General features: G+C 44.0%; 1 protein-coding gene across 1 annotated transcript in view; it reads left to right on the top strand.

Annotated features, from left to right (window-relative positions):
- The window catches only part of Gorasp2 (golgi reassembly stacking protein 2), a 31,898-nt gene extending 27,818 nt beyond the window's left edge, over positions 1-4,080 (top strand). The window contains exons 8-10 of the mRNA XM_076865815.2: positions 37-123; positions 1,358-1,468; positions 3,036-4,080. Coding sequence (XP_076721930.1) covers positions 37-123; positions 1,358-1,468; positions 3,036-3,388 — 551 coding nt within the window. The 3' untranslated portion in view covers positions 3,389-4,080. The remainder of the gene's footprint in view (positions 1-36; positions 124-1,357; positions 1,469-3,035) is intronic.
- Positions 4,081-16,137: the final 12,057 nt, after the last annotated feature.

Here is a 16,137-nt window from a genome sequence, read left to right as displayed (position 1 = left end):
TGTTAGAAATTTTTTTAAATTGTGCTTTTATTTTAGGTGTGCCAACAGTACCGTTGTTGTCACCACAAGTAAACCAATCCCTTGCTTCTATGCCACCAATGAACCCAGCTACTACGTTACCAGGTAAGCAAGAGGGCCTAGAGACATATGTGATGATAATATTTGCATCTGAAAACAACCTGCACCTGTGTGATGACTGCTTATGCCATTTTTCCCCCCAGTACTGGGGATTGAACCCAAGGCCTCACACATACTAGACAGGCTAAGACTGTGCTCCATCCCCAGTCTTGCTTATGTCTTTTAATCATCATTTTCTCTCTGCAGTAACTTTGTGATAAAGGAGAGAAAGTGGCCCCTCTTCCTTAGCCCTGTCTATCCCAGGGCTCCTTAACCACAGCAGACTACCACCCCCCCCCCCCAGTCCCACAGTGCAGCTAGCACTTTGTGATAGTTGTTGATATGAATATCCTGGAAGAGATGTTCTTTATTTGGGTCTTGAGTAGCTCTAAATTTTTTGTGTTTTTCTCTTAGTATTGCCAATGGAGAGCAAGTCCAGAAACAATAGAATGTTATTTCAGTGACTATAAGTATACTTTTATTGTGAAGGGCCTTTAATTATACAGTTAATGTTGTTGTACTTTTTTTTTTTTGGTCCCAGAACACAAGTCCTCACATAATGCTGGCAAGCGCTCTACCACAAAGCCCCATCCCTTTTTGTTTTGAGACAGGGTCTCACTAAGTTGCCAAGGCTGGCCTTAAATTTGAGATCCTCATGTCTCAGCCTCCCAAGTTACTGGAATTACAGATTGGGACACAAAAACCTGCCTGTCCTTGTACTGTTAAGACAGGAACCAAGTTCTCACACACACAGTGATGAAGCAACTGTGTGCAAGGTTAACTTGGGGAGTTGGGGTGATAGGTATGTGTGGGAATTATTGTTACTACTTTTGTAACTATAAGTCTGAAATTATCTCAGAATGAAAAAGAAAACCAGAGAGACTGTGAGCTCAACAATCAAAGAAAAATTCAGTTCCATTTACTACTGTAGTGACTGAGTGAATCAGGCTATCTCCCCGACACTCAGGCCATTGTTGTCATTCTTGTTCCAGATTTTCAGGAGTATAAGTTATTTGTTTGAACTTTTACCCACATAGCCAACTAAATGGCTTAGGTATAGAAATATAGTTCAGTTGAGTGAGATTTTTTTGTTGTTGATATTCTGGACAAAAGTGACACACATTTAGTGAACCTCTGGTATTTGCACTTTGAAGTGAATCATTTTTTTCAGTACAAAAGAATCTATTTTCTTACCCAGGTGAAGTGATTTAATTTTCCTTCTCTTCCTCACTCTGTTCAGGTCTGATGCCTTTGCCAGCAGGACTCCCTAACCTCCCCAGCCTCCCCAACCTCAACCTTCCCGCACCACACCTCCTGCCAGGGGTTGGCTTACCAGAACTCGTGAATCCGGGTATGTTGCATATCTTACCCTCTTAGGACCCTGCTAATAAACAACTGCATTCAGGAAAGCCAGTCCTTTAGTTCAGTTTATTTCTAGAAAAGACAAATTGGTTTAACAAATTTCAGCTAACTTTGAATACAAATATTAACCTTTTTTATTTAAAAACTTTTTTTAAAGAGAAGACTATCTTTGTGATTCCTCTGCCTGCTGCCTCTCTCTTTTTTCCTCTCCCTGCATCCTGACAGCTCAAGCACCAGAAAGGCCAGTCATAGAAATAAAGAGCCGTGGAGTGGCACTGCCACACTGAGTTTGGTGAAGGGGGTTCAGTTCACCCAGTGGAGATGAATGAATCCCTGTTGCTCTCTTATCTCTGCAGCAGTGGCCAGTGGGAGAGGAGTACTGCTATTTTGTGTAGTGCAAGCCCAGAAACTTAGGCTGTAAAATGATGAGACCTGCTCAGCCAGCTGGGCTTGTTGTTTGATAAATATCCCCCATTATTCACAAATGTTTTATAGTAAAAACTGAGAGATTTTAGCTGCAGATAGTTCAGTTAGCAGATATGCAGAGTACTTGGATTCTGTGCACAGGTGAAAATGAAGCAGCAGCACCTCATAAATCTGCTGTCAGAGCTAAGATTCCCCAAATGAGAGCGACCAAGCAGCCCCTCGGTGATGCCAAGGAGTTCACTGTACCATTGTGCTCAGTGTCACTGTCACATTTCTGCCTAGATCATAACTGTCCGTCTGTAGCACTCACGACCTTTGTGTTCATTGACTCACTTAGTTTTCAGTGCAAGGGAAATCCTAGTAAACCCAAACTGCCATTTCCAGTCCTAGCATCCCGTCCAGCTTTTCTTTTCTCTCTGTGTTCTTGGATCTTCCTCTGCCCTCTGTCCACTTTAACAGCCTGTCAGAGCAAGAGGGTTGTGCCAGCCAGTGGTCACCCTGCATGTATGTTTGACAGCCTGCCTTCCCTTTGTTGGTGTTTAATACTCCTTTCATGCTTTCTGAATTATAAATCATCAGAATAAACCCACTAACAATAATATCAGTAGTCATCAATTATAGGGCTACCAAGATGCTGAGACCCTGTGGCGAGGCTAGTAGAGGGGCTGTTCCCCAAGCCCCTGCTTTCCACAGCTTTCACAGGAGGGTGGCTCCTGCATCTCTTCTTCCTGGTTCTCACCAGAGAAAGCTATAACTCAGCTTGCACCTCACCTCGGGGAGCATGAGTCCTCCTCTCCCATATCATTGTAGCTACTTTGCTACTGGGCAGCTAACGTCCATCTGGTCTGGATCCGTCTCCCCTGAGCCTGTTTTCCTCAGTGCTGGGCTGAGTCACCTGGGGCCTACAAGCCTGGGAACCTTTGCCCAAGGCCAGCTGCTGCTGTGGCTGGGCTGCAAGATGCACTTAACTCTTTCATGGCCTCCAGCTGGAGATAAGCAGAAGTTGGGATTTATGTTCTCTGTCCTCAGCTTCAGCATTCCTGATGAGATCAGATACAGGCAGTCATCTGATGAGGAAAGCTGCTCTCTCAGTGCTGGGAGGGTGTATGACCTATGTCTTTTTGTCCTAGGTTTGCCACCTCTTCCTACCCTGCCTCCCCAAAACTTACCTGGCATTGCACCTCTCCGCATGCCGTCCGAGTTCCTCCCATCATTCCCTTTGGCTCCAGAGGGCTCTTCTGTAGCCAGCTCAGGGGAGCTGCTATCTTCCCTCCCACCCGCCGGCATCCCATCTTCTGACCCTGTCACGACTACTGCAAAGGCAGACGCTGCCCCCTCACTCACTGTGGATGCGACGTCCCCCACCTCCAAGGCCCTCATCACTGTTGAGGACAGAATCAGCGACTCCATCCCAGCCAGCGAGAAGCCTGTTTCTGCTGTTACAGTTACGGATGCAAACGCTTCTGAGTCACCTTCACTCTGAACCTGTCTTCAGAATTGGCGTGGTATATTTATTTAACCACGGGAGCGTGTCTGAAAATGCAAACTATCATTAATTTCATACTAGTTTGTACCGTATCTGTAGGTGTCCTGTAAATAATTCTTAAGGGGAAAACTAAGCAAGCGGACGTGGGTTTGTATCCTGCCAAGTTGGGGTGGGGCTCACGGGCCAGGGAGGGAAATGTCAGAAAGTGCTTGTATTTCAAACAACCAAAAAGAGTTGTAAGGGTGGCTTGCAGCTAGGCATCCACTGCCATTCTGGGGTGTACATCTTTGGGAAAGGAGGTGGCAAGGTGTCCACTGGGTTTCCTGCCCCCTACTGCTCCTTCTATAAGAAAATGGGATATTTTATGCCTAGTGCTCACACACATTTCTTGTACTTTGTAAATCGTTGCAAGAATGCAAACCACCTCACTAAACTGTAAAAGGAAACGATAACTTTACTTTTGGTCTCTGTGAGTTGAATCTCTATTAAGGTTTACACAGAAGTTCCAATCAGAGATGTTTGTTAAAGTTACACAGTGCGCACTATTAATTGAACATCTTTTTATTCAGCCTTGTTTTGAGCTCTCAGAATTACTCAGACAACATTTTGTAACTGCTGCTGTTGCTTTCTACGTCCACCATTAAGATGGCATTTAAAGAGAAATAAAGGAGATGTTGCACAATTTTAAACCAGAAGGTGGCACTTTGTGGCTACTTATAATATAGCTATCTGGGGAAGCAGAGATATAGCAATAAATTACTGTAATTTTACTTTTCTTCTTGTGTTACATTTAAATTGCAATTCAGTTGCCATGTGTGTCATGTGTTATTCTCTCAATATGTCCCATGTCTTTAATTGTTTATGGTTTATGTTTGCTTTTTTCTAAGTTTCTAAGAGATGGTAAGTTAACTGGAATTGATTTATTGAATGAAATTAAATGCATATTATGTCCCCAATTTTGAAATAATATGAAAGAGGTTAATTGGATTTTGACCTAGTACTAGTATAAAGTCATGGGTATCCGCAGTGCTGCTGATACTGAGGTGCCAACATGGGTGACTCATCTTTGACCACTTATCTGGGAACTAATTAACGCCAATCCTGCACCTCTGACAGGAAGCCCAGTGCTGACCGATTTTTAGGCTCTGTCCATTTCTGGAGCCAAATATGTAGTAAAACTGAGTGATAAAAGAAAGTTCCAACTCTAGTCATGGCTTCTGCTTGTGTGATAAATATTTACAGATTATTTCTTCCTGTTAACAGTCGTAATTTTTTGCAAAGGAACTGGCAGCAGGTAGGGATAATATTCACAAGCACATTTTAAATGTTAACAATTTTTGGCTTTCCAGTACAGGGAAAGTGATCATGTTACTACTTTCTAAAAGATGTTCACATTAAAAACAATAACAAATTTAAAGGACATCTCTTAGGGGAAAGCAAGTGAGTGATTTTCAAGCTCTGCCAATTTATTTCTTTTAACAGTATGTCCTCCACTGCAGTGATTCTTAACTCTTGAGGTCATAGTTCTCATTTGAGAATGACAGCCCTGGACCATCTTCCTGGGAAAATATCCACAGGCATGTGGATAAGGCCGAGGGGGAAAGCAATTCTTGACACTCAGGTAAAGGATGGCACAGATTTGGCCTAGAATGGATCACTGGATCGTCTCTGAGGTGGTAAAAACTTGGGTATTCTCTACTTTCTTCAGGAAATCTAGTTTCAGTCTTTTTCTTTCTTTTTTTTTTTTTTTTTTTTTTTTTGTGCTAGGGATTGAACTCAGGGTTGTGCTTATGCTGGGCACTCACTTAACCCCTAAGCTGTGCCCACAACCTTTCATTTCAGCCTTTAAAGACAATAGAAGATCCCGTTTCAGGTTCTAAAAACACAGATATAAGATGGTGTCCCTGGCAGTAGCCCACTCCCTGGGGCCTCTTAGGGGAGTCAGGCCATGGATTCCATCCTTAGGGCACTCCAGGATAGTACTGTAGTCATGGAGATGGAACTCCACTGCAGCCCCGAGGGCCAGAGCCCATAGAGTCAGAAGGAACTTGGATAGCCTATATCTCCTCAGTATCTTCCCAGGTTCACAAAAGAGAGTCACGTGGCCATGATGGGGGGGGGTTGACATTGATTTGGATTAGGCTCAGTTACCTCAGAAATTCTCAACACGATAGTATCTTAAACAAGAAAGCTTATTTCTCTCCCATGTTCAAATAGAGGTAGTCAGTCTGAGCAGATCTGGCCCAACGGTGCCAGAAACCTTGGTTCCATCTTGTAATTCTCCTGGGTGTGGTTTCCATTCCCAGGGTCATGGCCTGGTCTCAGATGGCAGGTGCAGCCCCAGCCATTCATCTTTGTTCAGCCAGGAGACATTTCCCCACTTCTTTTGGGGTAGCTTCAGAAAAATCACGTGTAACACTTTGGCATACATCCTTTTAGGCAGTATGGAACCATGTGACCACGTCTACCTGAAAGAGGCTGAGAAATAAAGCCTTTATTTGGGGGCCACAGCTGGTGCCCTCACTGCAGAGGGAAAAGAGTGGTCAATGAGGGACAGTAAGCAGCAGTGTAGCCTTTAAGGTGGGTACACATGCAGCCCCACCATTTGCCTAAGATTTGAGGGAGCAGAAGAGACATTTCAGACAAGGGACACTGGAAAGAGAACAGCAGCTTCTAAGGTGACATTTTCCTTGAAGACTTAGGCAGAAACTGCAAGGTTAGATGAGTTTGAGCACCAGCCACTTTCACGCAGATGGCATGGAGAAATGTCACCTCAGGGCAGCATGTCCTTGCAGTGTGCCACTGAGGGAAGTAATGGGGAGGCTGAACTCCAGGAGAGATGAGGGAAGGTCACCGTCACCCAAGGCCCATGAGGACTGGGATGACTACCTTTTCCCTGTTGATTTTTATTCCTGTTTTATGTTAGTTCATCACTACATGCTCTTAGGACAGCTGCACTTTGCTCATTTCCTGAAACTTTTGAAGACCTAGAAATGGCTTTGTAGCCTCTTCCCTATTGATGCAGCACATACCAAACCTCCAGGATGGCCTTGCTCAGAACTGTGAGACCTGTGGGCTGCTGGAGCTGCTGTCATGGCTCAGGACATAGCCCTCCTTTAAGAAAGTGAGAAATGCTGGGTGTGGTGACTCATGCCTGTAATCCTAGTGGTTTGGGAAGTTGAGACAGGAGGATCACATGTCCAGAGCAAGCCTCAACAATTTAGTGAGGTTGTAAACAACTCAGTGAGACCCGGTCTCAAAATATAAAAAGGGCTGGGGATGTGGCTCAGTGGTTAAGCAACCCAGGTTCAACTCCTGGTACAAAAAGGGAAAGAGGGGTTGGGGATATAGTGCAATTGGTAGAGTGCTTGCCTCACAAGCACAAAGCCCTGGGCTTAATCCCCGGCACCATCAAAAGAAAACAATGAAGCAACTTCATGGCAATTCACAAGTACTGTGACAAGTGAAAGGTCTCATGTAGAGGGAGGTGTGGAACCTTGGTGACAGGAAGGATCTCTGGCAGCTGAAGAAGGCTTAGCTGGGCTGACCCTTTAGCTGGTGGGAAAGCACTCAAAATTTGATAGGTGCCCCTGGAGCTCTCAATAGGAAAGCCCTGTGCTGCCGCCTTGATCTGTTGGCTACAGGTACATTTACTTTATTAGGAAATAAAATCCATCTTATTTCAACAATTTGTCAATTTTTTTTTTCTTTCAGAGTGGCCCTATTTATCAACAGTTCCCTTATAAGAAAGGCTGGGTCCCCATCTCTACCCTAAAGGCCTTCCTCTTTAATTATCTTGAGCACCCAGCAAGGTTTCAGCCCTGCTTGCAGATTAGTCACACAGTAATTAGAATATGGATGCTGGACTTTTGGAGTTTTTTAAAAACATCCCCTGGGAAGGAGGTGAGAGCCACAGCACTGAAAACTGACATCTTCCTCCTATAATTAAGCCAAGCTGGTCCAAAACTGGGGGAGATAAGAAGGCCACAGGAAGGTCATCTGCCAAGACACGGTTTAGCAAAGGTTAGAGGAGGGAGGGTATTATCACTGATATTTTTTGCATTAGATCTGGGAAGAACAATTTTGAGCATGACTAGCCCAAGTGTTCATTTAAAGCCCTCTTGCATATCCATCCCACTGACAAGAATGGAAAATTAACGTTGTGGTAGGTATTCACGCTCTAGAGCAAGAGGCCAACGGAAGGGCAAGTAAGACCCACTCCCAGACTCTTTCCCCCTGGGAACTCCGCGTGAGGGGGATGAACGTAACACAAGGGTGCAGCCAGCACCCAGGGACAGTTTTTACCTGTTAAAGTGCAACTAAGAAATGCAGACACTGCTGCCTCTCAGGGAGTGACATGAACATGGCTACTCTGGTCTCTTCACCAGTTCAAAAGAAATTCCACATACCATCTGCTAGTGAGGATGGGCCCCAGGAACTGTCAGTGTTATGACAGTTGAGGTGGCTCCAAGTTTCCCAGCAATATACAAATACAAGCCTGTGCTTCACAACAGCCATTGGGACTTGGGGCAATTATAGTAGCTAACATTTATTAGGCATCACTGTTTGTGGAGTGAATGATGAGGTGAGCTCAGCTCCGTGCAAGCCTTTTGCAGGACGGTCTGCACAGAAAACAAATGGGGTAGCAAACTGGTGTTCCAAGACGTTTCTTTGAACTGCCTTGTGTATATTAAAAGGTGACTAAGTTGGGAACATCTAAATATCAGGACTTACATAAACCTAGATTTCTGGTTTCTCACAAAAAGTCACAGATCAGTTCCACAGGGAGACAAGTGCTCCCTAGAGCCTGCACCTTCCAGTCCTTCAGCCCACCTGGCCCTGCAGGAGTCTGAGTTTGCAGTAACCTGTACTATCCTGGTCCTCAGGGTACTGAAGATGAGGAAAAGCAGGGCACCAGGAAACACACTTCTCTCAGGTTCAGGTGTCCAGAGCCCCTGGAGGTCCAGATTCATCAGAAAACAAGGTCCATCATGGACTTCATTCTTCAGAATCAAATGATTCATGGTAGAATGGGCACTAGGTTGACGAAATTTGAAGCAGTTGCTTAAACTATAAATGCAAGGAAGAAAATAGGTCCCTAGGCAATGACAAGAACAGTGATAGGAATTTTAATTTCACCAGTCTCTTTTCCCAAAGCCATATCCTGGGTCTCCAGACCCATTAATTTTTTAAATTTTATGTTTTACCTTAACAACATGCTCCATTAGAATTTATCATCAGTTCTCTTTTTCCACTATAAAAAGTTTAGTGAGAGTTCATGCAGGCCTGAATGACCTTATCCTTCTTCCTGGTGAGAGGGACCTACTGTCCACCCAGCTCTAATGTGACTGGCCTATTTTGACACTGGCACTCAAGTCTTCTTGAGGTTCTAATAAGCATCTTTGAGAAGCACTTAAATTAGGGTAACTAGGAGTACAGTTATAGGAACTTCTCATTTTTCTCTTACATACTCCTTTATTATCAAAATTATTATTATTATTTTTGTGGTGTTGGGGTTGAACCCAAGGTCTTGCACATTCTGTCATTGAGTGACATCCCCAATCCTCCTGAATTTTTAAAAACACATTTGAATTACTTTTTAATCAGCACAAACAAGAGAGTTGTTGTTTGTTTTCCATCTGGGGATGGGGGATGGGGGTGGGGGCTGAGATATGGACGACTGAGCAAGAGAAAGCCTTATTTCATGTTGGTCTTCTTACAGCTTGATCTCCCCCCACAGCATTTCAAAGGTTCATGCTATGACTGGTCACACACAGAGGTAGCTCTTCACTGAGAAGTCCTAACACTGGTCCTAGATCAGAATCATCAGTGATGTCTTAAAAGACTTGCACTGTGAATGATTTCCAATATTACTTTGTGTTTATAAATAGACTTGACCAGGAATGTCCCTGCGCTGAAGGCAGGCCTAGGGACCCAGTGGCAAGTCCACACTGCATCTAGGTATTGTTTTGGCCTTTCAGTCTCTGGAAATAATTTTAGCCATCAGGTATCAGAAGCATACATAGCTCTAACACTGGTTCATTTTAAATCAGTAGCTAAACAACCTGTGTGTTTCTTGGCAGTGAGGAGCAAACTCCATCATCTGGTTAAGGAGCAGAATAAAAGCAGGAAGAACCAGACTCCTGTTGAATGAGTTCAGGAGCTCAGAGCTCATTGATCTGCCTGTTCTCTGCCAAGGTTGTGTTTTTCTTTTCCTGAAATGACCAGAAATAAAAAGGCATGAAACTGCAGAGATAATAAAATTCATTTTTAAATTTATCTCTCTCCTAGGCCAAGAGTTTAACGAAGGATGGGGCGTTGACAAACCAGGCTCAGGCTCTAAACTCAATCCCATGGACTAATGTTACCCAGAGTATGATGTACACAAGAAAAAAAAAAAAAAAGAATTTCTAATTTAATACCTAGTGTTTATTTTAACATGTATTGAAAAAAAAAATAGTTGCTTTAAATAGGCTGAAGTCGTTTTCCTTACAAATAAACTCCAGTGAGAAAAAGGAACCAAAATAAAGCAAGCGTTGGGTTGATTGTGCCTGCCAGGCCCAGGGCTGAGAGAGTTTTCCTGCAGGTGGCACCCAGACTCAAACCGAGGCTGGGAGGGCCCCCCACCCGCTTCACGTCGTAAGAAAATCTAGGGGTAGGAGCTTAATCCAGGTCAGTCTGTCCAGTTTCAAGCCTCAGTTCTGTCCTCATATGGGGGTTCACCTACTCTCCGCAAATTTTTTTTGGCACAGCTTCACTTAGTCCAGGGGCACCTTCTTGCCCCTGCCCACGTGGAGGGGAATCTCCGCCAAGGAGGGCTCCCCCGCAGGACCGTCAGTGAGCGCCGTGGGCCACCAGGTGGCGCTGCGAGCCTGGGAAAGCCGCAGCCTCTCGGAGGCCGCGGGGTCTCCGGACAGGATTGGCAGGGCCCCTGGGCGGGGCCGAGGCGTCGCTGGAGCAGCCCTAAAGGTGGGGGCGCTTTGGGCTGTCTGTAAGAAGGACCCTGGTCCCGCTATCCTTCTAGCACAGTTATGTGGCTGGATGTGGGATGCAAAAGAGCCTGGGTGCTTTTACCAAAAGGAGCCCCTAAAATTTAAAGTAAATATATTGATATCTGTCTACCTGAGGATGGTTAAAATAAAGCGGCCGGGATGCCCTGGAGGATCATGAGGAACCCTAGCACCCCCGTGGAGACTGCTGGCTCCCCCCCACACCAGACCCGCCTCCCTCCGCCCGCCCCCGGAGTAACGTTGGAGCCCGCGGGGGTCCCCTGTCCCCCTCCAGGGCCTGGACGGTCCCTCCCGTCTCTAACCTTCCCCGCAGCCCCGCAGGACAAACATTCCTGCTTCTCACAGACCCGAGAGCGCGTCGGGGCAGCCGCTGCCATTGAACCCAGGCGTCTCTGAATCCAAAAACGTCCCAAGATGAGCCGCTGGTCCCCCAGTGTGGCGAAAGCGAGGGCCGGAGCTGCGCAGAGTCGGGGTGACTCCACCTGAGGCGATCAGAGAAGGCTTTGGGGAGGAGGCGACATCAGGACTTTGGGGGATGGATAGAGGTTCTCTTAGGTGTTCAAGTGGAAAGGCATTTGGGGCAGCAAATACAGGCAGGTTCAGAGCACACCGGGCCCTGGAACTGCTCACTGCTGCGGCGCTGCCGGCCGAGGGTGAAGCACGGTGTGAGCCAGTGGCATCAGGAGCGGGGGTAGAGCCGGGTCGTGCAAAGCCTGAAATGCCGCGCTAAGGAGTTCATAAAGGGGTGCCTATTGTTTGGGCAGGGAAGTGCTCAGGGAGCTTAGCTTGTTCTTTTCAAAGATCAGTGGTTTGAAAAACCTCCTTGTTAGCAAGAAGAATTCTTTTGCAATTGACACACATGGAAATGTGGGTTCAAAGCACGGGGCAACCCAGTCGAATGGTGGCTTCAAATCGCCCGCTTCTGGGGGAGCTTCAATTATTGGAGAGGCGGCCCTGTCCTCTTCCTGGGCATAGCCTCTTTCTATCCTACAGATTGGCAAAGAAGTAGACGGTCAGAGTGGACAACCCAAGGTGACCTTTGGAGACCGGGCGCCTTGGGATTTGTACTTTCAGTCTTCCTGCTTGGTGGTTGGGACCGTCTGGTTTAGCAGTCCACTCCCCAGCACTCGCCATCTGCTAATTGAACATCAGACAAGTTTAATTCCAAGTGGTGAGCTCAGGATGATAGAATGAAGGTAGCAGTGTCTGATGCATGGAGGGTACACTGTGGGGTCCCTGACCCCACCCTGGCCTTGACCCTCTGTAGACCAGAGACCCTGGACAGGGTTGGGTGGGGAAGGGCAGCCTTCCTGGGGGGGGCGGCACAGAATGGGCTGAGGAGGAGGTGGGAGAAGTTTGATATTACAGCCTCCTGCCCCTTCCCTCAGAGCCCTGGGCTGTCTCTTGAAGGTGTCTGTGCCTGTGACCAGGAGAGACTTGCAAGGCAAGGGCTGCTCTGCCCAGTCACCAGGTTCAAGGTTTTGTCTCTCACCATCCAACTGGAGGATAAATAGAATTTTATCCTAAAAATTTCTCAGTAGAATTGCTTTTATGTTAATTATCATAAACTATCCTTATAAATCTCATAAAGATATAGGAAACATGATCTGCAGGAGTCGAATGTAATTTTTCTTGATATTGCATTGTAAGTTAATTGAAGACTTTGCCTTGTCATTACTTTTGTCAATTCAAAGATTTCTAAACAGTGTGCTGGGGATTTTAAGGCCTCTCAAACACAGGAGTGATTTTAAGAAAACACTAGGGGCTGGGGCTGGGGCTGGGGCTGGGGCTGGGGCTGAGCGGTAGTTCACTTGCCTGGCATGAGTGAAGCACTGGGTTTGATTCTCAGCACTGCATATAAATAAGTGAAAAATAAAGGGCTATCAAATATATATATATATACACACACACACATATATATAAGCAATAAAAGTTGACATGTGAAAACTTCTGAGGAAATTTTAAAAATAATTTTATTATATATATTTTTAATGTGATCCTGATGATCGAACCCAATGCCTCAAGTGCTAGGCAAGTACTCTACCACTGAGCCACAACCCCAGCCCAGGATATATTGTTTTAAAAGAATGATGCTGGTGAATGATAGAACTAGTGATGCTTAATCCAAGTGGGCCTTAGAATCTAGGCTTTGGGGCCAGTCAGGCCTGGGCTTAAGCCCCTGCTCTGTTACTTCACAGTTTGAGCTAACAACTTAATCTCTCAATGCCCCTTCCCCTGCTCCACTTAAAATATGGGCTTTCTTGTGGGATTGTTGTGGTTGATTCAAGAAAAGGTTGATTATAATACCTGGTATACAGTAAGTGTCCAACAAATTGACTTTGGTGTTCTTTCCTTAGATAGAGGACATGGTGTGGAGATGGAGTGAAGCTTCATCTCAATTTTCCTTTGCTCTTCTGCTTAGGTATGCCCCCTCCCACATGGGTTTTCATCCAGAGCATGGGGCAAGGGATCTGTTACTGTCTTGATGGAGGACATTAGGTTAAGTGAAATAAGCCAGACACAGAAAGACAAATACTGCATGTTCTGTCTCCTATGTGAAAACTAGAATGGTAATTTCTAGTGGCTAGGAAGAGTAGAGTGGAGGGAGCACACAAGCAAGATGAAAAATAGGTCCCAAAACAGAGTTAGCAGGGAGGAGTTAAGTTCAATGTTCTACAGCATAAGAGTGACCAGTACCTAGTATCCTAGTACCTAGTATCACAGTACCCTAGTATCCACTTTTTGAAGATCTGTAAGAGGAGCTCCAAGGCTCCAAACATAAAAATCAAGGAGAGGGAAATGCTAGTCACCTTGATTTAATCAATAAATCCTACATATATGTGTTGCAATATCACCCTGCACCTATCAGTATGTACTGTTACTACATGATAATGATGATGATGATGGTGGTGGTAATGATGCTAGTAATAATAATAACTCCAGGGATTCTGTAGATTAGAAATTTTCAGTTAAGCTCTTTAGGCTTCTGCTTCATACAACTCCCCAAATCTAGCAAGTCACCACAGAGCAACTATGTATTTGAGGTTGAGACCCTTTTTAGAAAGTACACATTACATATAAAATGATTCTAACATGCAAATTATTTTTGGTTTGTTTTTTTTGTGATCAAGCATTAAACCTAGGGGCACTTAACCACTGAGCCACATTTCCCAGTCCTTCTTATTTTTTATTTTGAGACAGGGTTTTACTAAGTTCTTAGGCCCTTACTAAATTGCTGAGGCTGGCTTTGAACTTTCGATCCTCCTGCCTCAGCCTCCCAAGATGCTGGGATTACAGGCATGCTCTGCTGCACCCAGCTCATGCAAGTTATTGAGGGTGATAGAAATATAGTACCTCCTGTGCAGTTATTTGGGACCATATGACTCCACTGTAGCAGGGAATGCCACTCTGGTCTGAAAGATTTGAGAACCAGGAATGTCTCTCCCTCACTTTTCTTCCTATACAAGTGAATGGACCCACAAAAAGCAAGCAACCTGGATCTCATAGTCACCACAAGGAGGAGATCTGTCTTGGAGAGTTGCCCAGGAGAGCCAAAGTAGATATTGCATGAATTGACAAACCAACCTTTCCTTTGAGGGGTAGGGGCGGGGAGTGAAGTGGGTAACTTGTTAACCATAGCTTCTCCCATTCTATTAATTATACCATTTCATCCTTAGATGGAAAAATAGCTATAGCAAAAAGATTTCATACTTGTAGGGGGAAAAAAAACAATGAAACAAACAACAACAACAAAGCAACCTTAATACTTTCAGGATGCAGCCTGGGTTAGGTACCTGGGAAAGCTACATGGAAGAGAACTTGGATGCTACCATTTTTAGCCTTCTGTCAATTATTAAGCAGTATTTACTAACATTTATTAACTTGTGTGTGGCATAGTATTATCTATGAAGAAAAAAGACAAAAAAGAAAAAAAAAAGAATGATTTTTAACCTACGTATATTTTTAAGAGTTTAGGGTCAGGCTTAAACTTTTAATTTCTGTGGTAACAGCAAATTACTATAGCTATCAATGTTTCCATCGTGGTTTTATTCAGCTTTATGAACCACTGAAGGAAAGAGTTCTAGTGCCAAAATAGTTGGCTTGTGAAACAAAGGAAAGGGGGCTTTCTGGAAAGTTTAGATTACAAATTCAAAACAAGACACTTTGTTGCCACTGTGTCTGGCAGTGCCAGGCCACTAAATAAATGCGGCATGGTATTCCTCCCAACTAATGTAGGACTGAAAATTTTCCTAGGGCAAGTCTTTATATTTTCCAGATTTTTATCTCTGAATATGGCTTCTTTCCACAGATGTGGGGAGGAATTAATTTTGTACAATAAATTTCCCTGTGGAACTCAAAACTTGACTTAAGTATCTCCATGGTACTACATCTTCCATACATGGTACTAGAAAGTCTATTACTTTTTCTAAATATTCCTTACAAATAGGTCAATTTACTAAGGACTTCTACCTTCCTTATTTTGTAACTTTAAAAAACAGAAAAATAGGGGCTGAGGCTGTAGCTCAATGGTAGAGTACTTGCCCTACATGTGTGAGGCACTGGGTTCGAGTCTCAGCACCACATAAAAATAAATAAATATATTGTGTCCAGTAAAAATAAAGAAAAATCCCAGAAAAATATAATTTAAACAGCATTTTAGCATAACTCTGTTTCATTAAAGGTTATTTCACTCTCCCAAAGAAACTATAAAGCACAATTACTTTTGATAAAATGTAGAGGTAGTACATTTGAATATAAAAGTGATGTTGATGCAAGACAATAAGAGAGAATGCTGCCCATGTTTAAAGTTTCTCACCTCATACAAATTTGGATACAATATGGCTAATTCAGCTTCTTGAGTCACCTCATAATGCCCTAGAATAATGATTCTAAGCTCAATTTCTTTTAGTTTTATAGTAAAAACTATGAGTGTGTAATATTCTACACCTCTGGGAAGAAAGTTTACAAACTTAAAAAAATCCTACTGCTAAGTTAAAGTTCATTGTCAAAATGAAATATTAGCAAATTTTCTGTCACATTAGTCTAGAAGCCACCTATGCTAATATTCATGGTAGCTTGACCAGAAAGTTCTGAGAGCCCAGAGGAATGGAACCAGCCATCTATGGACTGAGACCTTGGAAACCATGTGCCCCCAAATAAGCTCTTCCTGTTCTAAAGTTGTTCTTGATAGGTCTTTAATCACAGCAGTGAAAAAGCTATCTAAAACAGAGGCTCTAAACCTCTTCTGCACTGTGGCATTTGTTCCAAGTGTCCAAAGCCAGTTGAGAATATTTCCCAAGTCCACCCCTGGAGCAAAGTGCCTGTTAGGCAGGCACCATTTAAAAATTGTTTTTAAAGTCCAATTTTTTTAATCTTTATTTTATTTTGCTTATTTTTCATATGTGGTGCTGGGGATCAAACCCAGTGCCTCACACATGCTAGGCAAGTGCTGTACCACTCAACCACAAACCTAGCCCCATTTGTAGAAAGAGTTTAGATGTGGAAAGTAAGCCTTAGAGAAGTTAGTGGTTTCAGGGAAGCCACTAACTTTGTTGACTACTAAGCAACAAAGTTGGGAGACAAAGCTAGATCTGGCTTTCAAACCTATGTTTTCTGCCTTTCATCCTTTTGCTGAGTACCTCAATAGGAGGTTATGAACTTGGTCATTAACAGAAATAGATTTCTAAGGATGCATATGATCATTTGAAACAAATTGCGATGGATATTAATAACAAA

Source organism: Callospermophilus lateralis, chromosome 9 (genome assembly GCF_048772815.1).
Source record: "Callospermophilus lateralis isolate mCalLat2 chromosome 9, mCalLat2.hap1, whole genome shotgun sequence".
Taxonomy (NCBI): domain Eukaryota; kingdom Metazoa; phylum Chordata; class Mammalia; order Rodentia; family Sciuridae; genus Callospermophilus; species Callospermophilus lateralis.
Note: the sequence above shows the minus strand (reverse complement) of the source record. Positions and strands in the feature narration are given on the sequence as shown.